This window comes from Geotrypetes seraphini, chromosome 11 (assembly GCF_902459505.1).
Source record: "Geotrypetes seraphini chromosome 11, aGeoSer1.1, whole genome shotgun sequence".
NCBI classification, from domain to species: Eukaryota; Metazoa; Chordata; class Amphibia; order Gymnophiona; family Dermophiidae; genus Geotrypetes; species Geotrypetes seraphini.
Window position 1 is genome coordinate 81,953,029 of NC_047094.1, and position 26,255 is coordinate 81,979,283.

A 26,255-nucleotide genomic window follows, 5' to 3' on the forward strand; every position below is an offset into this window, starting at 1 on the left:
ATAGTAACCGCTCACACCGGGTGCATTTCTTAAAGCCCGTCAAGGGACGGGACATGAAATTGAAAAGGGGCCGGGAACGAACGACGTTCCGCGGCCCTCGGGAGCCCCTGGAGCCGAACGGAAAAAATAAAACTTTTTTTTTTTTTTAACGAAAAACGACAGCCAATAACGAAAAAACAAGAATTAAAGCACAGCGACCGAGCTAAATAACTCAGACGCGGTGTCAGAAGGCCGAAAAATAGGAGCTCAATTTCCACAGGGCTTCTGGCTCCGCGGAAAAAACTGAACTGAGGACCACAAGGTGGGATGCGCCCTCTAGTGGGCAAGAAGGCATGCACATGCGTGGTGCAGTGTAGCAAACTTGAAACTTTAATCAAGTTTGCTTGAAAAGCTGTCCGCGCTGGGGCTCCGTAGATGACGTCACCCACATGTGAGAATATGCTGCCTGCTTGTCCTGGGATAAAAGGTGTTTCCATGTATCGACCAAAAGTCTGATTTAAAAGCTTATGAAGTGGAAGCTTAAGAGACTCTGCCAGAGGTTGAGGAAGATGCATGACTTCTAGATACTCCTTAGAGTATTTGGAGCCAGTATCTAATTGAAGATCCAAGTCCACAGCCATCTGACGAAAGAAAGACGAGAAAGATAGCTGATCTGCCAATGCTTTGCCTCGAGAAGGACTCGAAGACGTCAAGGCAGCCTGGGTCGAAGATGAAGCTTCGGTAGGGAAAAAGGCATCAAAGGAACCTGATGATTTGGACGAGGCAATCGAAACCAGGATATCCTCGAGGTCTGGCATTGGAGACCTCGAACGAGGAGTCGGTGGTCTGGTCGAGGTTGGAGTAGATCGAGGCTTAGAGGAAGATGGTCTGTCCTGAGAAGAAGAACTATGCCTGGAAGGGTGCCTCGATGAAGGCCTCGAACGTCGGTGAGAACTGTGTCTGGAATCAGATCTCGAGGATCGAGGAAACTTTGCCTCGGAGACGAGAGCAGCAGATGCCAGCGGATGAATAGGATGTAGATCGAAACTCCAAAGGCTTGGTGGTTGAACCTCGATGCACTCCCAAAGACTCTGCTCCTTGTATAGATTGTGAGGATTCCTGTCGAGGCACTCGCAAAGAATCTACTCCTTGCTTTATGTGCTTGGATGCCAGACCAGACACTCGCAGAGACTCTGCTCCCTGCAAAGAGTGCGTAAGTTCAGACTGGGGCAAAGAAAGCGGCTCGACCTCGTGGGAGTCTGCTGAATGCCCAGACTGGATAAGAGGAAGCAGTTTGGGTCCCATGTTAGTAAGGGACTGAATAAACTGCTTCTCTAACATGGTCTGGAAAGAAGCTGGCAAGGATGGATCTGCGTCTGAAACCGGACCACCTGCTTTGGCTGGAGGTTCCTTCGAGGTAGTGCGAGTGTGTTTCAACCTGGGAGTCTTAGACACTTTAATCACTACCGGTGGAACCGACTGCTGAGCTATCTGACCTGAGGAAACATGGGAAGATACAGCAGATGACGTCGAAGTAAGAGCCGCTGCAAAAGACGAAGATCTGATGAGGCTCGAGGTGGAAGAAGTAGGCGCAGGAGAGACCTCGGTAGGAGTCGAGGCCGAGGACGCCTCGAAGTCGAGGGATCTGTAGAAGACTCCATCTCGAAGAGCTTGTCCACCAAAATACAACGACGTTTAAAAGCACGAGGCTGAAGTGTTTGGCAAGGCAGGCACAACCTAGGATGATGTTTCGGCCCAAGGCACTTGAGGCAGCGTCCGTGAGGGTCCGTAAGAGAGATCACGCGCTGACACTTGCTACACCTTTTGAAGCCCGTGGCAGGCCAGGACATAGAAGGAAAAATAGCTGCCGCAAGATCAAAGCCCTCGGGCTGCAGTCGAGCGGGCCTGTCCCGAAATCCAGAACGGAAGAAGAAATTTTTTTTTTTAACCAAAAATAAAAGAAAGAAAATAAGAACAGCGATTCGTGAGGAAAAAATACAAACCGTGGTTCAGAGAAGGCACAAAGGAACGAAGTTAAATGCAGAGAGTCAAAGACGGACTTCTCGGCTCCGTGGAAAACTGAGAAGACGCGCCCTGCGCTGGGCGGGAAGGCACTCGCGCATGCGCGGTTCGGGCGACTCGAAACTTCGAGTTTCTTCAAGCAAGTCTGCTTGTGAGGCGTCCGCATCCGGACTCTGTTGATGATGTCACCCATATGTGCCTGCTTGTCCTGGGATAACCTGTGTCTAAGAGTGCCTCTTCTTCCCAATCCAGTCTTTTGACACTTGGGAGGAGAAAGGATGGAAGGAGGATCCTGAAATCTCCCCCCTCCCCAAGCCTAAACAGCCAGGCCTCCTCTCTGCCTCAAGGAAAGTACTGTACACCTTGCCTGGTAAAAAGTCAACTCTGGAAGTCCTCTGGCCAAGAGTACCTTCAGCCTGACTCAACAAACCAGACATGCAGATGAATTGTAGAGATTGCTCAGTCCCCGATACTAGAGACAAGATGGCGGTGGTTCCCACTAAAGCAGGAACCATCTTTGCCTCCTGTGCACCTGAAACACTTTCCTCAGCAATGTTCTCACAGAGCTCCAACTGCTTCCCCAGCTCAGCATCACCTACGGGAGACACAAAACTTACAGACCACCGCCAGAACAGGCAAAGCACTTCTTTCATTTTATTGCAGCTACCTCCCACCACAATCAAAAGATTCTGTCCAGCCACACAAGCCACCCCTGCTGAGACCCAAACCATCACTGGCTGCATGCCTGGAGCTGCGAGGTGCAGGCGGATCCCGAGTTCATTGTTAGAAGTATTTGTGTAGTACACACCGAACAAAAGCAAAGGTGCTTAAAACTTTATTTTTGTTGTTTTTAAATAAGCAGACCCCACTGGCACTCAAGGCTGGCTGGCTGCTGACAGACAAAGGCATTCAGCTGAGGCACACAAAATCTTGCCCCAAAGGGATGTGGGAGAGGGACCCAGCCAACTGGGTGCAATAGTGAAAGAGACCCCTGTTGGCGAGCTAACAATGTTAGATGGCAATATCAGGAGACACAATTCCTTTTTATGGTTACGGGACAAAAGCGCACCGGACAAAGGCACGCTGACATTACAGATCAGACAATTGAGTGCAAGACTCCAGCGCATCACCCTAAAAGTTTATTTTAAAGAGCTCCGAGGGGGTGTGTGTGTGTGGGGGGGGAAACCCCCCCACCTTACTTAATAGTGTTTGCGCTGCTGTTGGGGGAGTGTGGGGGGTGTAACCCCCCCACATTGTACAGAAAACTTAACTTTTCCCCTAAAAAATAGTGAAAAAGTTAAGTTTCCTCTATAATGGCGGGTTCCAACCCCCCAAACCCCCCCTCAACAGCAGCGCGAACACTATTAAGTAAACTGGGGGGGTTCCCCCTTGGAGCTCTTTAAAATAAACTTTTACTGCAGCGCGCTAAAGTCTTGCGCTCAATTGTCTTCTCTGTAATTTCGAAGCACTTTTGTCCTGCGCGCTTATGAATGTGAACCCTTTTTTTGCAGTGTAGAACTTATACCAAACAGGCCTAACACCCCAATATCTGACTTGAACTGCACAGCTTAGCATGTCCTTCTAGAGTCTGAAAACTGCATAGCATGGTTATAGCCGAGCTCAGAACTCAGTGTATCTCAGTTTCCACCTGCTAGTTGGAGTGCATAACCACCTGTGCCAATCTGGAGGGATGCTATAGAATGTGGCTTTACCTCTGACCAGGAACTGGGATATGAGCTGATTGAAGTGGAAACTTCTGTCCACAAGAGTGAACAGGATAAGGTGCTCCATTGCCCTCATGATGCCCCCGACACAGCTGCTCCTCTACTGTCCTTCTTGGCTGTCCCAGTGACATTGCTGGATGACTCAGCTGGATTCCGGTCGCCTCCAAATCTTCAGCCGAAGCTGTACCATTGCACCGTGTACGACTCTAACAAGGGGAATGAGATGCACAGTATGAACAAAGTAACTCAGAATGTAGGGATAAAACAATAAAATTAATTCCAATACCCTATCTTTTCACAGCACCGTGCAACAGAGCTATACCATCAGCTAAATGCATCCTTTCTCAAATAAAACTTTAGTTAGCTTCTGCACAGACTCCCTTTCTCTTTTCCATGGATCAGAACATAAATGAGCCAGGGGACAATTCCTCCATAAGTATTTTTTTTTTTTTTTTGCAAACTAGATACAAAACATGCTAATGCCAGTCCAAGCAAATAAATCTCACTTGTCTAGTAGGCCCCACAAAGCACACAACAGCTACTAGCAACTGGTATACAGTAGACTCTCCATTAACCAGAACTCTCAAGCAACCAGCAAAAAAAATAAAATCAAAGAAATAATGTAATACAGTGGCACCTTGGTTTACGAGCATAATTTGTTCCAGAAACATGCTCATAAACCAAATTATTCGTATATCAAAGCGAGTTTCCCCATAGGAAGTAAGGAAAACTCGCTTGATTGGTTCCACCTCCTCCCCCACCGGCACTGCTCCACCCCCAAGGCCACTGGTGCACTTCCACATCCCCCCCATGAACTGGCATCGCACCCCCCCCTCATGAACACCCTCCCCCCATGCAAATCGGCATTCCCTGCCCGCCCAAACTGAAGGCTTACCCCCATCTGGCACCGGCACGCAGCATCAACCCACAGGAGGTGCTGGTGCACGAAGATTTTGCCTCTTGCCATGTAGGGTCATGAAATGGTTAACTGTTGTTTGAAATATTGCTCTGGCCTACATAGCTGAAAACAGTGTATAATCTACTGACCTCATCTGCTTGAAATGTATGTCACTACCTTTCCACATTGTAAGTTAAATAGATAAGAGTTTGAGCCATGATGTACCCTGCCCTCCTGAACATGTAACATTTAGAACTGCAAGACTTAGATAAGCAGAGAAATGAGCTAGCCTCCTATAGGACTATAAGTTGTACTCCTGAACTTATCATAAGTGCTGGCTTAGGACCAATAATAATTGTAGAAAAGTTATAGAAGTAACAAATGAAAATTGTAGTTTTTGCATATATTAGTTTGCATATGCTTAGTGAAAAGGCATAAAAGTCCGTGTATTTCCTGTTTCTAACACTCTTGTAAGCAGGCTGTTCACTGCACAAGGGTCCGGCATGCTGTAAATAAACTTCTTGTACCTTCTTCATGCCTCTGTCTTTGTGTGTCCAAGTGACCTTTCAGCCGGACTAGGCCTTGAGCATCTGCGTATGCTCAAGGCCTTCTGGCTCTCGTTCTCTCCGAGAACCTCAGAGAGAGGCAGGAGCCAGAAGGCCTTGAGCATGCGCAGATGCTCAAGGCCCAGTCCGGTAAAAAGCAGGATCTTCAGGCACCGGCCCCTCCTGTGGGTTGGTGCTGCGTGCCGGTGCCAGATGGGGGTAAGCCTTCAGTTTGGGTGGGCGGGGGACGCCGGTACACGTGGGGTGGGGGGGGGCAGGCGCTCACGAGGGGGGGACGATGTGCGGGGAGGGGAGGGCGATGCCTGTTCGCGGGCGGGGGGGACTCGCAAATGGAGTCAACGCTCAGTTTGCGAGTCACGATTTGCAAAAATGTTTTGCTAGTCTTGCAAAATACTCACAAACTGTTACTCGCAAACCGAGGTTTGACTGTACTTTAAATTAGAGAATAATAATAATAATAAGTTAATTCTTATATACCGCCAAAGCCGTTGTAGTTCGAGGCGGTTTACAACAAAGAAGAGCTGGACAAACAGCGAATACAGGTACAATGTAAGATCATCAAAAAATAGAGAGCATGATACAGAGGTGAGGCATAAGAGAATTTGGCCGTTTGGGGGAGGATGGGCTGGAGAGAGCTTCAATAGCTGGGAGGGTGTAAATGGGCTGGAGTAGGTTTTGATGGAGATTTCGGCAGTTGGAACCCAAGCACAGTACCGGGTAGAGCTTTGGATTCTTGCCCAGAAATAGCTAAGAAGAAAAAAATTTAAAAATTTAAATTGAATCAGGTTGGGCAAACTGGATGGACCATTCGAGTTTTTATCTGCCATCATCTATTATGTTACTATGTAGCGGTCCCCATCCTATTGGGTTCAAAAGAAACAGAAAGCTGGGTGGGCTGCCTATGGGCTTTAGTCTGCTTCAGATAAAAGGCCAAGGCTCTCTTGCAATGAAAGGTGTACAGTACACTTTTGTCGGGATGAGACTGGGATTTTGGGAAGAAAGTTAGCAGAACAATTGACTGGTTAAGATGGAATTCTGACACAGCCTTATGAAGGAATTTACAGTAGGATGCATGCAAAGAACTACTCTGCAATGAAATCATATGGAAGGTGAATCAACCACTATAGCCTGGAACTAACTGACTCTGTAAGGCTGTACTGACCACCACCAGGTGCCTCAGGTCAAAAATTTCAGGTGGTAGTTATCAAATGGCTCGAATGGAGCTCTCATCAGCTACGTGAGGATGACACCGAGGTCCCATGATACAACGGGAGGTCTGACTGGGGTTTGAGCAACAGCAAACCTCTCATAAATTGAGAGAGAGAAAAAAAAAATATTGTTTAAAATCCAAGATGGCCATTGCCAGAAAAATCACACCAAAAACTGCCAGTGAAAGCTAATTGAAAAAAATAAAAAAATGCTGAAATATGGGTTTTGGAGGAAGGAGACCAGAACCCTACCACCAGAAATCCTCAAAAATGAGTTGTATTCCACCCCCACCCACGATTTTCCCATAAGAAATAATAAGACACAGGGAAAAAATCTGTCCCCAGTCCACCGTCCCCTTCACCGCCCCATCCTCGCCATCCCCTTCACCACCCCGTCATCCCCATCCCCGCAGCATCCCCCATCCCCGCAGCCTCAGTACTGCAATATTTAACTTATTCCTTCCTTATAAATCAAAGTTCTGGCTGCTGATCTAGAGAAAGAGATGTTCAGTTGGCAGGGCTTTATTTATAAATTTTTATTAACACAACTAATATATTACTTTATCCTAAAGCAAAAAAAAAAATATATAGAATTTTTTTTTTCTAGCTTTGTTGTCTGGTTTCTGCTTTTCTCATCTTCTCATTCAATTCCTTCCATCCACTGTCTCTCTTCTCTCTGCATCTTCCATTTGCTCTGTTACTGTGCCTCTCCCTCCCCCCCCCAAAAAAAAATTGGTCTGGCACCCATCTTCTTCCCTCTGCTCCTCCCATAGTCTGGCCCTTAAGCATCTGTTCCTCTCCACTCCACCTTTCCTCCCTTTCTCCCTCCCTGCCCCTTACCTTCATGGCACTTTCACCCCTCCCCCCCCCCCGCAGTGAGAACACCTCTTAGCTGCTTCCGCCATGCACCCACGCCCCCCCCAGACAACAGGCCCAGGTCAGACAGGCAGAAGGAGTGTTTTCTGCTTGCAGCGCACAACTGTGCTGACAAACCTCCCTGTCCCTTACCTTCGAGGCCGGCAATTTCTAAACTGCCTTCTTACAGCAGCCGGAGCATTGAAGTTGCATATGGCTGCCGGAAAGGTTGTCTCTGTTGCAACTTCCGGTTGCGTCAGAGATGATCTTTATGGCAGCCACACGCAGCTTCAATGCTCCGGCTGCTGTAAGAATGCGGTTTAGAAATCGCCGGCCACGAAGGTAAGGGGCAGGGAGGGAGTAGGGAGATGTTGGGACTGGGTGGCAGCAGCAGCAGCGATCAGTTAAGGAGGGAGGGAGCGCAATAGGTGACCACACGCATTCCCTCCCTTAACTGTGGGGACAAGGCCATTCACCGCTCCACGGGGCGGTGAATGGCCTTGTCCCCGTAGCCACGGTGAACACAGTTTTTTCCCCGTTTAGGCAGGTTACCTGCAGCTAACTGCGGGTAACAGCCACGTGTCATTCTCTACTTTAAATAAATAAATTTCCTCCAGAAATTGAATTCATTTTCATTTTTATATTATTTATTTATGAGTTTTCAATATAACAATCAAGTATAAACTTGTACAGAAAAGCAAAATTTCAAGAGGCAAATAAAATTTTTAAACATAATTTAACACAAGAAATAATTGTATCTTTAATCTCACTCAAGTCCTCTATTTTGGATCCAAGATTAAAAATAAACGGAATTAAGGTAATCAATTAAGGAAGAAAAAACAGTTATAGGTAAAACTGTGCTAACAGTCTATCTCTATCCATCTTGAGCTTTCTCCAGTCTTGACAGTGATAGGAATGTTGTCAGTTGAGACGGTTCAAAGAAAACAAATTTATGCAACTTATAATAGACTATGCATTTACAAGGATACCGAAGGAAAAAAGTTGCACCCAGGGCTATAACTGCTGGTCTCATTAGAAGAAATTATTTTCTCCGCTTCTGTGTATCTCTGGCCAAATCAGGAAACATTTGAACTTTCAGTCCCAAAAATTCTTTATGTTTATTTTTAAAGAATAGTTTCAGTAACCATATTTTATCCATTGTAAGAGCTACTGAAAGAAGCAAAGTTGCCGGTATGGCTGCTTCCCTATCTGAGGATTCCAATAAGGCTGTAACATCCAAAGGCTCTTGATTTACTTCTTTAATGTCTTTAACAGGAAGGTAATACACCTGAGTAAGAGGTGGTATAGAAGATTCAGAAATTCCCAATATTTCCGTCAGATAGCGAGTAATCATTTCTCTAGGAGTTACTGTTATAATCTTAGGAAAATTAATTAATCTAAGATTATTACTTCTTGTAGAATTTTCAAGTGACTCAAGTTTCCTTCTTAAGTTTGTATTATCTTTGATTAAAGCTTCCTGTATTGCTCTTTGAGAGTTAATATTCTGTTGTTGATTTTCTATCTGCAATTTATTTTCATTGGTAATTTTCCGTGTTTCTAGAATATCCTTATCATACAATTTGAACCGTTCTTCCACTTGGTTTAATTGGGACGCTATAGTTTTAGGAATAGTAACTACCAGGTCCCACAGAGCATCCAGAGTTACCTCCTGGGGTTTAATTATCTGAGGCAATTGAAAATGTAAAGTCTTATGCTCACCCACTGGCAAGTCTTCCAATGTCTGTCCGGACTGGGTTAATCCTTCTCCCGCTGTTGTAATGACCTCGAATTCCTTGTTCAGGTTTCCTGGAGAAATCTGGGAAACTGAATCTCTGTCCCCCGGACTGATCTCCACAGCCTCCAGAGGAGGAAACACTCCGATGCCCGGAAGTTCCCCCTCCCTCGGGGAGCTAGCCGTTCGTGGATGCGGGGGAGGTGCTAGATTGTCAGGGCTAAAGGTAGTTTCAAGCCCCAAGGAGGACTGCTGCGCGCCGTTTTCCTGCAGCGTCTCCAGCGGGGGTAGCCCTGTTCCTGCCGACGTAGCCTACATGCGCCGGATAATTTCTTCAATATTGCCTATCACGGAGGTCTCGGGGCGCCGCGAGGCCCCAGCGGCGCTTTTTCCTCTCCGTTTAGGCATCTCAAAGGTAGGAAATCGTGTTTGTATAGAGAAAAAAGTCCAGTTTGAAGAAAACTATCGGGAGCTTTCGCACAGCGTCCCTATACCGTCGCCATCTTGGATCGTTCTCTCATTTTCATTTTTAAGTATAAACTTGGCACGTCACATCTGAGTACACCCACACTTTGCTTATCACATGTCCGTTAGTTTGTCTGGAACAGTTTATGGTATGGCATAGTATAGGGCAGTGGTTCCCAACCCTGTCCTGGAGGACCCCCAGGTTACTCGGGTTTTCAGGATAGCCCTAATGAATATGTTTAGAGCAGATTTGAATGCCTGGCATCTCCGTTATATGCAGATCTCTCTCATGCATATTCATTAGGGCTATCCTGAAAACCTGACTGGCCTGGGGGTCCTCCAGGACAGGGTTGGGAAACACTGGTATAGGGTATAGTATTAGTTAGGCCTATTTTTAATAGTAACTCTCAAGCAACCAGAAACTACATTTATCTGGCATATATCAATCCCCATGGGTGCCGGTTAACTGGGAGTCTACTGTACTTTAACCAACCTACCAGAGCTAACCAGAAAGAGAAGGGAAAGGAAATGGGGTTTGATATACTTCCTTTCTGTGGTTACAATCAAAGTGGTTTACTATTATATATTTTATATTATATATTTTATAACTGGGACACTAAAAGGTTAGGTGACTGTCCAAAATCACAAGGAGCTGCAGTGGCGTAGTCATGGGGACCTGAGCCCTTCTGTTTTCACAGCTGGTTGGCATACCAAGTCCAGACAGACAGAGACATCTATATGAGTCCCACCTATATTGCATGAACAGCACTTAATTCAGTAGAAGCACTTCATCCACTAATGCCATATCTCTTGTACATGCTCAGTTCAGACCATGATTCAGTTGGGTCTAAGTTAGCACAAGAGGAGGAAATGACCTATTGTGCAGCGGGTCATTTTCTCATTGCCACGGAAGCTCAGTGGGTAGTGGAAGAGAGCTACTGCCATGGCTGAAAATGAGAAGGGGCCCTGAAAAAGATGAGTGTTCAAGGGGGGGTTTGGGGGCAGTGTAAAGGATGAATATGCCAAGGGGGTGGGAGCAAACATTGGTGAAACAAGGTCGCTTGTTGGGAAGATTGGAGAAGATGTGACAGCATTGGAGCTCAAGTTGTCTTTTGTCAGCTAAATCCTCGAGCCTCAAGGTGACTTTGCCCTTTTTTAAACCCGAGCTGTTCTGTGAGGGAGTTTTTTGCCAGTGAAAGTATCAAAAACAAAAAAAAAGTCACTCCATATGTATTACCGTATTTTCGCGGATATAACGCGCGCGTTATACGTGTTTTTACGTACCGCGCATACCCCTCGCGCGTTATATGCCTGAGCGCGGTATACAAAAGTTTTAAAACATAGTTCCCACCCCGCCCGACGCCCGATTCACCCCCCCAGCAGGACCGCTCGCACCCCCACCCCGAACGACCGCTCGCACGCGCTCCCACCCGCATCCACGATCGGAGCAAGAGGGAGCCCAAGCCCTCTTGCCCGGCCGACTCCCCGACGTCCGATACCCCCCCCCCCCCCGGCAGGACCACTCGCACCCCCACCCCGAAGGACCGCCGACTTCCCGACAATATCGGGCCAGAAGGGAGCCCAAACCCTCCTGGCCACGGCGACCCCCTAACCCCACCCCGCACTACATTACGGGCAGGAGGGATCCCAGGCCCTCCTGCCCTCGACGCAAACCCCCCTCCCCCCCAACGACCGCCCCCCCCAAGAACCTCCGACCGCCCCCCAGCTGACCCGCGATCCCCCTGGCGACCCCCACGACCCCCCCACCCCCCTTCCCCGTACCTTTGGTAGTTGGCCGGACAGACGGGAGCCAAACCCGCCTGTCCGGCAGGCAGCCAACGAAGGAATGAGGCCGGATTGGCCCATCCGTCCTAAAGCTCCGCCTACTGGTGGGGCCTAAGGCGCGTGGGCCAATCAGAATAGGCCCTGGAGCCTTAGGTCCCACCTGGGGGCGCGGCCTGAGGCACATGGGCCCAACCCGACCATGTGCCTCAGGCCGCGCCCCCAGGTGGGACCTAAGGCTCCAGGGCCTATTCTGATTGGCCCACGCGCCTTAGGCCCCACCAGTAGGCGGAGCTTTAGGATGGATGGGCCAATCCGGCCTCATTCCTTCGTTGGCTGCCTGCCGGACAGGCGGGTTTGGCTCCCGTCTGTCCGGCCAACTATCAAAGGTACGGGGAAGGGGGGTCGTGGGGGTCGCCAGGGGGGTCGCGGGTCGGCTGGGGGGGGCGGTCGGAGGTTCTTGGGGGGGGGGCGGTCGTTGGGGGGGAGGGGGGGTTGCGTCGAGGGCAGGAGGGCCTGGGATCCCTCCTGCCCGTAATGTAGTGCGGGGTGGGGTTAGGGGGTCACCATGGCCAGGAGGGTTTGGGCTCCCTTCTGGCCCAACTACCAAAGGTACGGGGTGGGGGGGTCGTGGGGGTCGCCAGGGGGGTCGCGGGTCGGCTGGGGGGGGCGGTCGGAGGTTCTTGGGGGGGGTTGTCGTTGGGGGGAGGAGGGTTTGCGTCGAGGGCAGGAGGGCCTGGGATCCCTCCTGCCCGTAATGTAGTGCGGGGTGGGGTTAGGGGGTCGCCGTGGCCAGGAGGATTTGGGCTCCCTCCTGGCCCGATATTGTTGGGGAGTCGGCGGTCCTTCGGGGGGAGGGATGTATCGGACGTCGGGGGGGGCATCAGGCTTTCAGGATGGGGACAGACCTTCAAGGGGGGACAGTGCACGGAAGTCAGGGGGGGTAAACGGAGAGTCGGGACAGCGCACAGAAAGTCAGGGCGGGCGAAAGGAGCGTCGGGCAGTATGCGCGGTATACCCGTGAGCGCGGTATACCAAAGTTTTTGTACATAGCATCGTGATTTCTGCGCGCTATACCCGTGTGCGCGTTTTACACGGGTGCGCGTTATATCCGCGAAAATACGGTAATCAGAAAAAAAATCTGAAAATATTCTTTACTGTTTTTAGAAACTGTGCTCAGAGACATAAAGGCTATAAAACTGCCTCACCACCCAATCATTGCAAAGTTCAATACAGTGTCAGAAAAATGATATATATCTCTCTAGTTGATTACGCAAAACCAAACAGGTTATAGCTTTATCATTTTGGGTATGAAACTCTAAAAAGAAAAAAACTTAGCTTTAGAGAATCGCTGGTTCTGACGTGCACGTTTCGATACTGCGTCAGGTAATCGAAAAGCCACTGCTGAACCCTTCCAAAAAAGTGGGCAATGGAAAAGAAGTGACGTCATCGAGAAGCTTCTATTAAGATGGCGCAACAGCCTGGGCACAGGCGGGATCTCAGATGGCCGGCACCGGATCGGGAGACCAGCAGCTGGAAGGGAACCTGGAGAGGTGGTTCCGGGAACTTAAAGAGGAAATGGTGGGGCTTCGCTCGGATGTTAAGGCGGCCCTGGCTGAGTTACGATCGGAGGTGAGCAACCTGGGCACTAGGGTGTCGGCGACTGAGGGCCGTTTGACTCACATGGAGTCCACTGTGCAAGAGCATTACACGAAGCTGCATGCGGCGGTGTCCCAGCTAGAAGATCTGCGGAGTCAAGTGGAAGATTTAGAAAACCGATCGAGGCGCCATAATTTGCGCTTTAAGGGTTTTCCTGATACGGATCAGTATAAAGATGCACAAACCGTGATAAAAGACTTTTGTACCAACCTGCTCTTGGAAGAGGACCGGGGAGGACAGGAGTTCTATTGTTCTGCAACGAGCTCATCGGAGTTTAGGTCCAGCCCGGGGCATGGGCAGCAGAGACATCATAGCTTGCTTTGGGGACTTTCCACTAAAAGAACGGATTCTTCAAACAGCCAGGCGTCATCCTAATTTTATCTGGAAAGGAGTATATCAGGGGTATATCTGGCAGGGGGTATATCAGGATCTGGCTACTGTGACCCTACAAAAATGCCGTGCTTTTAAAGAAGTGACTCAAATCATGCGTGCTGAGGGATATCGTTATCGCTGGCTCTTTCCGTTTGGACTGTTACTCACAGTGAATGGGAAACATCGCAGAGTGGATACCTTGGCGGATGCCTGGATCACCCTGAAGGACTTGGGCTGCCGATTGCCAGTGGACAGACGTGAGCTGTGCTCTCCAGGGGCGGTTGAAGAGTCTGGTACCCGGGACTTGGGAGTCTTGTCTGAGCCTCCTCAACCATCAACTTCAGGCACCTGAACTGCTCTATTTTCATTTGTATTGACTTTCCTTGTTATTCCTAACTACTGAAGATGGTTACTTTAGAGTTCACATTTGCCGTTTTAACAAGCCTCCCACATGATATTTTTCGTGGGGGTTAGTCATTGGCTAGCCTGTTTAGTTCTGAGGTGTTTTATTTAGATGGAAGCCTGCTAATAATATGATTTACGGTAAGTATGAGGGTTTGTTGAACTTTAAACATTTACTTTTTATAGTTCTGGTAAGGGGATAGCATGTTTGCTGAGTGGAGAGTGCTGATGGAAGGTTGGGGGGGAGAGATGAGTGGCTTGTGTGAATGTAGAGAACAAGACAGCATTCAAGGTGAGCCTCTTCGCTATGACTTACATTTCTCATATTGGCTGATTCCAAATTGGGCGGATCGGCTATTCGGAGGGGGGTGGGGGGTGGGAGGGGTTTGGCTAGAAGGAGGGAGCTAGCTGGGCAGAGTGGAGGGGCCGGGGAACCTCAGATTCTCATTGGGTCCTGGAATGTCAATGGGCTAAATAGTCCTGGTAAGAGGAGCATGGTATTTAGAGACTTAAAACGTATGAAATGGGATATTTGTTTGCTACAAGAGACACATTTGAGACCCCGTGATACTGGTCTTCTTCAAAGACCCCAATTTGATTTGATCTGGACACATCAAGGAGAGGGTGCCACTAAAAGGGCGGGAGGGCTGGCCATTCTGGTACGAAAGGGCTTAGGGCTTCAGGTGGATCACATATATAGGGATAAAGAGGGGCGCTGCCTGGCCTTGCAAGGAGTATTGCAGGGTCATCCGTTGACCATTATTAACATCTATGGACCGTGCTCTGCCCAGGTTACTTTTTTTAAGGGTATTCAATCTGACTTGAGTCCTTTTGTCCGAGGGGCAGTCTACCTTGGTGGTGATTTTAATGTCCCCCCAGATCCAGTTTTAGACCACTCGGGTGGAGGGCATAGATCACTACACAGTCCTGCTAAGGCGTTAGGCAAATTGATGCTTTCACTAGGCTTAATAGACTGTTGGCGCTTACTTCATGGATCCCAAAAATTGTTCACGTTCTATTCTCATGCTCAAAATACCTATACTAGATTAGAGGGGTGTGGATTCATCGGAACCAGATGAGAGGGATCTCCCGGGCTGAAATTGGGCTGATGCATATTTCCGATCATGCTCCCGTCTGGGTGGCTTGCACTGGTGTATTGGATCAAGGAGGGCGTAAGTACTGGAGGCTTAATGAGTCTCTTTTGGGCTCCCCGCCAGTAATTGCCGCAGTGGAATGCACTATAACTGATTATTTAGCTCAGAATGATAATGGGGAGGTTACCGACGCTGTATTGTGGGATGCCTTAAAAGCGGTGGTCTGTGGGGAACTTATTAAATGGGGGGCTAGATATAAACGTCAAAGAACCCAGAAATTCTTCCAGTTACATCAAAGGTTGTCCCAGTTGGAATGAATTCATCAAGAGACACGGGAGGCACAGGTATTGGCCCAATTACAGAGGGTGAGAGATGAACTTTACCAACTTCAAGTGGAAGATATAGACAAGATGCGGGAACGTTTCCGAATTCATATTTATGAACATAGCAATAAGGCCGGCGCTCAACTGGCTAGATATATAAAGATTAAACAGAATCGGGCTACAATAGCTCGGATTAGGGGAGCTCCACTGGGGGACTTAAAGGTTGTGGACTTGGAGATCAGGCAGGAGTTTTTGGCATTTTATTCTCATCTATATGGCCTCCCTGGTCCGGGGGATCAGGAGGCTCAGGCTAATTTCCTTGACTCACTTCCCTTACCGAGTTTATCAGAATCGGATCGGGCCTATTTACAGGAACCCGTCACATTAGCGGAAGTTCTGGGTGTGATTAGGACATTGAAGAACGGGAAATCACCGGGACTTGATGGTTACACTGGATGTTTTTATAAACAATTTTCAGGGCAGTTAGGGCCTTTACTGGTCCGGGTGGCAAACGGGATTCCACATGGAGCCCGCCTTCTGACAACAATGGGAGAGGCTGGCGTGTCTATACTTTTGAAACCTGGGAGAGATCCCTTGTCTTGTGGGTCATATAGTCCTATTTCATTGCTGAATTTGGATGCAAAAATATTGGCTAAGGTGCTTGCTTTGCGTTTGGGTAAGGTGTTGCCGTCCTTAATTTACCAGGATCAGGCGAGCTTCATACAGCGTAGACAAGTGAGCGATAACATTAGGAGGACCCTTAATCTGTTATGGGGAGCTGGTCTCAGGTCGAAATCGGTTCTGATGTCGGTCGACACGGACAAGGCATTTGATAGGATCCTCTGGTGATTTCTCTGGGATGTGTTGGACCGTATGGGGTTGGGCCAGACTTTTACTGCATGGATTCGGGCTCTTTATAATGCGGGCTTGCCTACGTATTAATCAATTTTATACCGATTTTTTTTCTATTTGCAGAGGGACCAGACAAGAATGCCCACTTTCACCTCTCTTGTTTGCTCTTTCTATAGAACCCTTGGCATTGAGTATTCGGAATCATCCCGACCTGATTGGTTTCGTGCAGAATGGGGTTGAGCATCGGGTGGCGCTGTTTGCGGATGATATTTTACTCTATGTGGGACGGCCTGATGTCACCATTCCACATCTTTTACAACTTTTTGAATTGTATGGAAGAATTTCTGGGTTCAAAATAAATCTGGATAAGACAGAAGTTTTGAATTTGACCCTCACCACGTTAGAGGTGGAGAACATTCGGGGTTGTTTTCCTTTTCGATGGGTTACTCACGGGATTAAATATCTAGGCATCCATATTCCCAAAGATGTAACTCGGCTTTATGAGAATAATTATCAGCCCCTTTACCATCGCATAAGAGCTGACCTGCAACGGTGGAACGGCTTCTGGCTGTCCTGGTGGGGCAGGATAGCTCTAGTAAAAATGAATGTGCTTCCACGGCTGTTGTTCCTTTTTCAAACATTACCAGTGCAGGTACCTGCCCGGGAGTTACGGGGGTTAGGGAAGGAGTTGCGAAGTTTTATTTGGCAACGCAGGTCTCTTAGGTTATCTCAATCCTTGATGTGAGCGGCCAGAGCTGCGGGGGGGAGGGGGTCTCCCAAATTTAGAATGGTATTATCAATCAGCTCAGTTGAAATTGATATTAGACTGGGAATTAGGAGAACACAAAAGTGGGGTACAGTTGGAACAGGAATCAGGGGAAAGGGTGTTGTTGAAACACAGGCTTTGGGTCTCTGGATCCCAACGTCACTGGATCCAAAGTATCTCCAACCCCTTTGTGCAACATCTGGCCACGGTGTGGACCCAAGCTCGAACTACGCTGGGCAATGGAGCATTGGTGTCTTCCTTGGCTATGATATAATTTGAACCCCAATTCCAGGTTGGGAGAGATAATTGGGTTTTTCATCGGTGGTCACGACAAGGACTGAAGGTCTTTAGAGATTTGTTGGGGACCTCTGGGATCCTATCCTTTGCCATGCTCCAGAAGAAATTTGACTTGCCCGATAGGGACTTTTTGGCCTATTTCCAGATAAGGCATTTCATGCAGGCTCAAGGCTGGGGATCACCTTTAAGCATAGAGCAGGAATCTTTTGAGAATCTCTGGCTGCTGCTACGTCAGGTTCCTCGGCCACTTTCAGTGTTGTACCAGTATAGGAGGGGTCATTCACCTATTCATTTTTCTTTTCAAAAGCATTGGGAGAGGGATTTAGAGTCTTCCTTCACTACTAAGAATTGGGAAGTTATATGTGGGGAGGTTTCCCGGGCTTCCACTTGTGCTTTGGTTCAGGAGAATGCTTACAAAGTTCTCACTCGGTGGTACTATACCCCAGAACGGCTGCACAAACTGTTCCCCGGAGTGTCAGATCACTGTTGGAGATGTGGTGAGCAGGTGGGATCCTTTTTACACATTTGGTGGGACTGTGTGGTCATTGGCCCCTTTTGGACAGCTGTGGCTCGTAATCTGTCCACCTTACTCAGAGATCTGGTGGCAGTGACTCCTCAGACATGCCTTCTGGGTCTCCATAATGAGAGGGAACATCTTTGGCAGACTAAACTGCTTCGTTGGGGCCTAGCAGCAGCTAAATATCTCATAGCTAATCACTGGAAAAATAAAGTAGCTCCATCTCACATTGACTGGACCACTCGATTTTTGTCCATCGGAAGGATGGAGATAGCGGTGGCTACCCGTCGTAATAAGTTCCTGACCCGATCTCTGACCTGGATCAATATACGAGATCTGTTGGCCACTCTGTAGGGGTTACTTTGATTATTCTGCCTAGCTAGTCAGCTGGTTGGTAAGGGTGTTTCTGGGGGGGGGGGGGGGTTTCAGGGAGTTTGGAGATGGGGGTTTATGAGATGAGGGGGGTTTGGGGTGGGGGGTTATGGGGTGAAAATTGTATGGTACATGTGCATTTATTTTCTGAGCATTTGAAGTTGTTTCTTACACATTTGCTGTGACTGTAGTTTGATGTTCAATGTATTGTGTATATTATATTTTATGAAAATTTGAAATAAAAATTTAAATATAAAAAAAAAAAAAGTGGGCAATGAAGTCTCATGTATTGTTAGAACTCCAGTGCTAACCGCAAAAATTTGTACCTCCTCATTATCCAGCGGCCGCTGGATAATGAGGAGGTACAAATTTTTGCGGTTAGCACTGGACATTTTCAGATTTTTTCTGATTAATACATATGGAGTGACTTTTTGTTTATGTTCTCTTTTGTCACTTTGTTTTGGGTTCTATTTTTGAGCTCTTTTGTCACTCAACAGCTTAGTACTGTGTGAGTTATATTGCCTCTCTTTTTTGTTTTTTGACCGAGTGAAAGTATCAAAAGCAGTTTTGAGTTGTACATTTTGGTTCTATACTGCTACATTAGTCAGGCTTTTCCTCCCTCTTTTTGGGTGCATGCTGGGTTTCAAGAGGGGGGTACCTCGATGCCACGATCACACATTTTGAATCATTAAATGAGCAAATTATATTTTGCATCCTCGTATCATTTCTTAATAATTTATACACTAGACATGGGTCAATGACTGGCTGAGTGGCAGACTTCAGAGGGTGGTAGTTAACGGTACCCTCTCTAAAACATCGGAGGTGACCAGTGGAGTACCGCAGGGCTCAGTCTTGGGCCCGCTCCTTTTCAACATATTCATAGGTGACCTAACTCAGGGGCTTCAAGGTAAGGTAAAGTTATTCGCTGACGACGCCAAACTATGCAATATAGTGAGAGATGGCAATTCACCCGATAATATGACACAGGACCTACATTTGTTGGAGCTTTGGTCCTTGACCTGGCAGGTGGGCTTCAACGCTAAGAAATGCAAGATCATGCACCTCGGCAGCAGAAATCCGTGCAGAACTTACACCTTGAATGGTGAGTCCTTAGTTAGAACTTCAACAGAACGAGACTTGGGAGTGATCATCAGCGCAGACATGAAAACTGCTGATCATGTGGAGAAGGCTTCATCTAAGGCAAGACAGTTGTTAGGTTGTATCCGCAGGAGTTTCGTCAGCCGGAAGCCTGAAGTCATAATGCCGTTATACAGAACCATGGTGAGGCCTCATTTGGAATACTGTGTGCAATTCTGGAGGCCACACTACCAAAAAGATGTGCTGAGAGTAGAGTCGGTGCAACGGATGGCCACCAGGATGGTCTCGGGGCTCAAGGATCTATCGTACGAGGAAAGGCTGAAAAATTTGCGGCTGTACTCACTCGAGGAACGTAGGGAGAGAGGAGACATGATCGAGACGTTTGAGTATACTACCGGCCGTACCGAGATGGAAGAAGAGATTCTCTTTCTCAAAGGACCCTCAGCCACAAGAGGGCATCCGCTCAAACTCAGGGGCGGGAAATTTCATGGCGACACCAGGAAATATTTCTTCATCGAGAGAGTGGTTGATCCTTGGAACGAGCTCCCGGTGCAGGTGATCAAGGCAAACAGCGTGCAAGAATTTAAGAGCAAATGGTATGCCCATGTGGGATCCCTTAGAGGGTTAAGCCAAGAGAACCTGTCACCAGGAGTGGGATCCCTAGGATAGTAGACTTGGGGGTGGGTTAGTAGAGTGGGCAGACCTGATGGGCTATGGCCCTTATCTGCCGTCATCTTCTATGTTTCTAGAATAGACGACATGTATGTCACGTACTCAAGTGTCTTGTCAATGTTATAAGTGTCTGCATGCATAAGGATACAATTGCCCAGACAAGCATCATTCTTTAATGTGATTGGTCCTTGTAAACTAACAGCAAGTAATTTTATTTTTTATGAAGTAGTTATCTTGAGCAACAAAGCAATCAAGGCTTTGTTACCATTTGGATCTTCTTATCTTTGCAAACTTGGATTTTCAGCTCTGACAAAAAGTAAATTGAAAAAAAGAGAATGACTGCAGATGGTGGATGGTGAAATGCGTGTTTGCTTGTCAACTATGGAGCCATGTTTTTTAATTAATTTGCACTCAAAAACAAGCTCATCCATTGCACTGATTAGCAATTAATTCTATTCTATCTACTTTTTTTTTACCATTATTACAATTACCCATATATAGCTTAAAGAACTTTAAATAAATAAAACTCTCAAATTTAATTGTTTGTTCATTTTACAATTTTATAATTTCAATTATAATGTGCCATGAAAAATATTTGCTCCATTTAGTATGCTGGAGCTAAAAAAATTTGAGAGACACTAAAATAGACAAACAAACAAACAAACTGTGGTTAGCATTAGAGAATGACACAGTGACAAAATTCATCACCGTTCCCGTCCCTGCGGATAACCGCGGTAAACCATCTTCATGTCATTCTTTATGGAGAGAGGGAAGAATCAGAATATGAATGGCCACAACCACTGACCCTCAAGCTTTGCTTTGAAGAATGCTGGTGTAGAAGAACCGAGGTTGAAATAGACACTAAAAAATGACATGGGATTATTTCCTGCGGTTATCCGCGGGGACGGGAACGGTGATGAATTTTGTCACCGTGTCATTCTCTAGTTAGCATGAAAGAGGGAACGGAGGCGGCTGGAGCCAGAGAAGGCAGGAAGGAATGACCTTGCAGACAAGGGTTGACTTAGCTGATCCATTTAGTAATTTCGAGTTTACGCCCAGCTGTGTCTACTGCGAGCTGTCAAAACTCAAGGTTAACAAGGCAATGGGGCCTGACAACCTACACCCCAGGGTGCTCAGGGAGTTGTGTGATGTCTTGGCGGAACCGCTATCCGCACTCTTCAATCTCTCCCTTAGTACAGGTGACGTCCCGTTGGACTGGAAAATGGCTAACGTCATTCCACTTCATAAGAAAGGCTCCAAGATGGAAACAGCAAACTACAGACCGGTGAGTCTCACATCAATAGTGAGCAAACTAATGGAAACTCTAATCAAACGCCAATTGGATACGATCATGAACGAGGAGAATCTACGTGATCCCCGTCAACATGGATTTACTAAGGGGAGATCCTGCCAATCCAACCTGATCGGCTTCTTTGACTGGGTGACGAGAAAGCTGGATGTTGGGGAGTCCCTGGACATCGTATACCTGGACTTCAGCAAAGCATTCGATAGCGTACCACACCGCAGGTTGCTGAGCAAAATGAGTTCTATAGGATTGGGCGACACGCTGACGAAATGGATTGGGAACTGGCTTGAGGGTAGGCTTCAGAGGGTAATGGTGAATGGCACCCCCTCCGAAACGACGGAGGTGATCAGTGGAGTGCCACAGGGCTCCGTCCTGGGCCCGATCCCGTTCAACATCTACATAAGAGACTTGGCAGAAGGTCTCCGAGGTAAAATAACATTATTCGTTGATGACGCCAAACTAAGCAATGTAGTGGCCAAGAGTACAACAGACAAAAACTCAATGCCCGACAACATGATGCACGACCTACTACTACTGGAGCGCTGGTCTAGGTCCTGGCAACTCAGCTTCAATGCCAAAAAATGCAAAGTCATGCACCTGGGCAGCCATAATCCATGCAAGACTTACACCCTAAATGGCGAGATCCTAACAAGAACTGAAGCAGAGCGTGACCTAGGGGTGATCGTCAGTGAGGACATGAAGGCTGCCAATCAAGTGGAGCAAGCTTCCTCCAAAGCAAGGCAAATCATAGGTTGCATACGCAGGAGTTTCGTCAGCCGTAAGCCTGAAGTCGTTATGCCATTGTATAGATCCATGGTGAGACCACACCTGGAGTACTGTGTGCAATTTTGGAGGCCGCATTACCGAAAAGATGTGCTGAGACTAGAGTCGGTGCAGAGAATGGCAACCCGGATGATCGCGGGTCTCAAGGATCTCCCTTACGAGGAAAGGCTGGATAAGTTACAGCTCTACTCACTCGAGGAACGCAGAGAGAGGGGAGACATGATCGAGACGTTCAAGTATCTCACGGGTCGCATCGAAGTGGAAGAAGATATCTTCCTTCTCAAGGGTCCCACGGCAACCAGGGGGCACCCGTGGAAAATCAGGGGAGGGAAACTGCACAGTGACACCAGGAAATTCTTTTTCACTGAGAGAGTGGTTGACCGCTGGAATAATCTTCCACTTCAGGTCACTGAGGCCAGCAGCGTGCCTGATTTTAAGGCAAATGGGATATATACGTGGGATCTATTCACTGAGTTAGGTGGGGAAGGGTCATTGCGGTGGGCAGACTGGATGGGCCGTGGCCCTTATCTGCCGTCTATTTCTATGTTTCTATGTTTCTATGATGAGGAAATTCTACACAAAACACTACAAATAAACGTTGCAGAATTTTAAAACACTGTGCACAGAATTTTCAGAAAGTATACACAGAATTCCACTAGGAGTACATTTAGGGCTCCTTTTATGAAGCCGCGGTAGCGGCTTTAACGCGCACGCTGTTTAATCACATGCTAGCCGAAAAACTACCGCCTGCTCAAGAGGAGGCGGTAGCGGCTAGCGCAACCGGCGGTTTAGCGCACGCTGTTACGCGAGTTAAACCGCTACCGCACCTTCGTAAAAGGAGCTCTTAGTGGAACAAATAAGAAGCTCCAAAAATATGGTTATAAGCCAATCAGCAGTTTCAAAAAATAGGGGTTTCAGGTAAGGTTTCATTACTAAGGTTACCAAATAGCTACAAGATGGCGCCGGAATAGGTAGTGGGTGAAGGTGCCTCTGTCCCCTGTTTGTCTTACTTTGATTTTATTTCCAGTTAGTTTTCAGCTTTCTTGTTGTTTACTTTTATTTTTGACCTAATTTAAACTGTTGAGGCTGAACAGGATTTACAATTTTATTTTATTCTATTTATTCAGGTCTGTCCATTGGTTCCAACGGTTTTAACAGCATCTGAGTCGATGTGGTGTCAGCCACTGTTGGGATCGACAGAAAATCGTGATTTTGTACCTTTGTGCCTGGTGGGATGCTGTGACGAAATGTGGTGGAGGGTGGTGGTGGAGAGGGGGCATTGCTCACTATGCACGGCTGGATGGGAGAAGGTCGGCGCATCAATGAGAGCTTAGAGGCTGCACTTCGGGAGAGAGGACTGTCCTTGGAGGCTCCCAACATGTGCGGTCGTAGAAGGAGCAGTCTTGTTTTGGAACTTGCTCGCTTGTTTGAAGGTCCCCATGGTGATCAGCTATCATGTGGCAGTCGGCTATCTGAGTTCCCAAGATCTTGCCTGCCTACGTGCCATACTTCTCATGCATCCAGTTCAGTGAAACACGGTTCGGTCCTGCAATGGAGTTTCATCGTACCAGCTCCAGTACTTTGACTGTCTGATTTCTCAGTTACTATTTTCTAGTTTTATTTAGTTTGCTTTATTTTCTGTTTGGATCTGTCATGGAGATGTCTTATCACCTCATGTCTCCGGCAGTTATTTGGCTCCCAGCCTGTAGGAAAGGTTGACTGTGGCTGGATTCAAAGACACTAGAAACTAGAAATTATGGATACTGTAGTTTAATTCTGACAGTTCCTTATTTTTTTTATTTAACTTTAACTACTCTTTTGTTTTATTTTTTGATTTGTTATTTTTTTTTTTGAGGGGGGGGGTTCTTTGATCCTCTTTTTTGTACTCTTACTGCCTCCTTTACAAAGCCGCACGGCAACAGCCCCAAAGCCCTTTAAATCTCTATGGGCTTCAGGGCTATTAGTGCAACACAGCCGCTAGTGCGGCTTTGTAAAAGAGGCCATTAGTAACAATAATAATAACAATTTATATACTGCAGGACCGTGAAATTCTATGCTGTTTACAATGGTTAAAAGATGTTACAAATTAATTAGAATTAGCAAGGTTAGAAGCTAGTTATTAACAGCGCTAGAGATCAGTTATTGTGGAGTAGGATTGTACAGGTTAGTTGCCTAAATACTTCAGGAACAAGTATGTTTTTAGGTGTTTCCTAAATTCCCCATAAGTAGTATGCATGATTGTTCCAAATCTTTGCCCCATAATGCCGCTTGATGTGTAAGCAGTTGTTCATATAGGTGCTTTAGTTAGATTGTGAGCCTTTTGGACAGTTAGGGATATTTTCTAAGCACCTAATATTTGATGTTTTATTGTTTGTGAACCACTGTGAACTTCAAAGAGGTATTTGTGGTATACAAATAAAAATTGTATTGTATATGGCTCCAGTAAAAGGAGAATGGATTGAGACATCTGGGTTTTACTTCCATTGTTTTCAATGGAAATAAAACCCAGATGTCTCAATCTGTCTGCATTTTTCTGGAGCCATATGGTAAACCCTATTCATTGCAGACAGAGGAGAATATGGTGCAACAATCTGGAAAGCAGAGAAAGAATGTGATCCAGGAGGTGAGAAAAGAGAAGGTAGAAAAGTGCAAGAACAGAAGTCTTAAAAGATAAGCAGGGGACTATTAAAGTAGAGCAAATAACTAAAGACAAATGTTAGTGCAACACTGGCCAAAAAATAAAAATCAGACCGTGATGTGATAGGCCAGCCCTCCAACTCCAGAGCAGTGTTGTATTCTACAATTCTGTACCTTGGCTGTGAGGGGAAAGTGGTTCTCTCTGTGACCAGGCCCCGAAGTAACGGGTTTCAGAGGAACTATGATTTCTGGCCCAGCACAAGGACAGTCACAGCAAGGTAAGATAAGAAGTAAGGCAAAATATCCACGTGTGATCTAGAAGGCCAAAAGAGGGAGCAAACCCGCAAAGCCAAGCAGCCTTTCATTTTATCTAATGAAGAATTTGAAACTCTGAATACTGTGGATTCACCGTAGGCATAAAATAATGATCAATTCTTACTAGCCTCAGTGCAACAGTTAAAAAAAATATTCAGAAAGATCAGAGATTCCATATCAAGGCAACAGATCTCTTTATCATCAGACAGATTGTGCAAGGCAGCTAAAGAGAACCCTTCCAGAGTGCAAGCGCAGTGGCAGCGCGAGATATAGCGCAGTGAGTGGTCTTTCGGAGTGGCTGAGAGCAGACAGGGCTCGCAAGATCCAGCGGAAGCTGTTAAGCACTGACAGGCTGGTCTGAGAGATCCATTCCAGCGCCGATCCAGAGGAATGGCTGCATGCTGGCGGTGGCAGGGAAAGGAGGCGTGGCGTGGGCGAGGTCCGCGGGCTCAGCTCCACCCCCTTCTCTCTAAACTTTTTCAGCAGACACTTTCAGAAAGGCGCCATCTTAACAGAGAAGTTTGCGCGGCGCGAGCATCTTTCCCTCTCCGCACCGGACAGGCGCGGTCCCGTACAGCTGACAGTTGCAGCCCCGGGAGTCAGCGCGCCAGCCCGAGCATGCACAGTGCCTTACCGTCTGCTCAGCTCCCGGAGCCCGCTTCGACAGCACCATGCATACACCCTGGCCTGCAGCCGCCACCAGCCCGCACGATAGGCCGTTCAACGGCGGTATCGGGACGCAGCAGTTCAGGTTACCCGGTGACGTTCTCTTGAGAAGCAGTGGCTTGGCATCCATAGCCGAGCCCGGGCCACGCTCGCAGCCGCGGAGAAGAAGGTTTAATGGCGCGGCGGCTGCGGCTCCGGCTCCGGGCTGGACGGTGAACCACGCCCCCCTCTCCCTGCGCGTGCAACCGAGCAGCGCTCGCTGGTCCCGCCCTCCTCTGGAATCACATAGCTTTTCCATTGGTCTGCTGCTTGTATCGGTATCCCATACTGGCACGTGGCCAGTGCCGGCTTGGGTTCTGATTAGCTAGCTCGCAGTGTCTGTTTACTCGTAGTTCTCGGCGAGGCTAAGGCGACGGCTGAGGGGTGAGGATGCGGTGTCAAGTGGCCTCTGTTAGATGACAAAACGCGGTACATCCGGATGAAGTCTGCTTTCGCTACAGTCTCCTTTTTCTAAGCTACTGAGACGTGAGAATCCGGAGAGGTGGAACGTAAGAGCCCCTCCTCCATTCCTTGCGAACTGTGCAGCGCTGACTGGGAGGGGGAGGATCTGACAGAGGGGATAGGAATACCGCAGGTTATGACCTGTGGGTCTATATGAACATTTTTTAGGGAATACAGTGGTGCCTCACACAACGAACTTAATTCGTTCCAGGAGCAAGTTTGTTATGCGAAAAGTTCGTTATGTGAAACGCGTTTTCCCATAACAATACATGTTAAAAAAAATAATTCGTTCTGTAGCATAAAATATGCTAAGATGACATAAAAAAAGATAAATTTATCTTGTTAGAGCTGTTAGCATGATATAGAGGGGATATATGTGAAGGGGAGGGGAG

At 47.5% G+C, this 26,255-nt stretch overlaps 1 protein-coding gene across 4 annotated transcripts in view; it reads right to left on the bottom strand.

Moving 5' to 3' along the window:
- LOC117369113 (zinc finger protein 704-like) overlaps window positions 1-25,890 on the bottom strand; it is a 147,578-nt gene extending 121,688 nt beyond the window's left edge. Inside the window, exons 1-2 of one of the 4 annotated variants that reach the window (XM_033963132.1) lie at window positions 25,331-25,890; window positions 3,714-3,931 (exon numbers count right to left, since the gene is read on the bottom strand). In XM_033963132.1, the coding sequence (XP_033819023.1) occupies window positions 3,714-3,931; window positions 25,331-25,660 (548 nt within the window). In that variant the 5' untranslated portion in view covers window positions 25,661-25,890. The remainder of the gene's footprint in view (window positions 1-3,713; window positions 3,932-25,330) is intronic. The other 3 variants (XM_033963135.1, XM_033963131.1, XM_033963133.1) reach the window with 3 other exon arrangements.
- Between the last annotated feature and the right edge of the window lie 365 nt (window positions 25,891-26,255).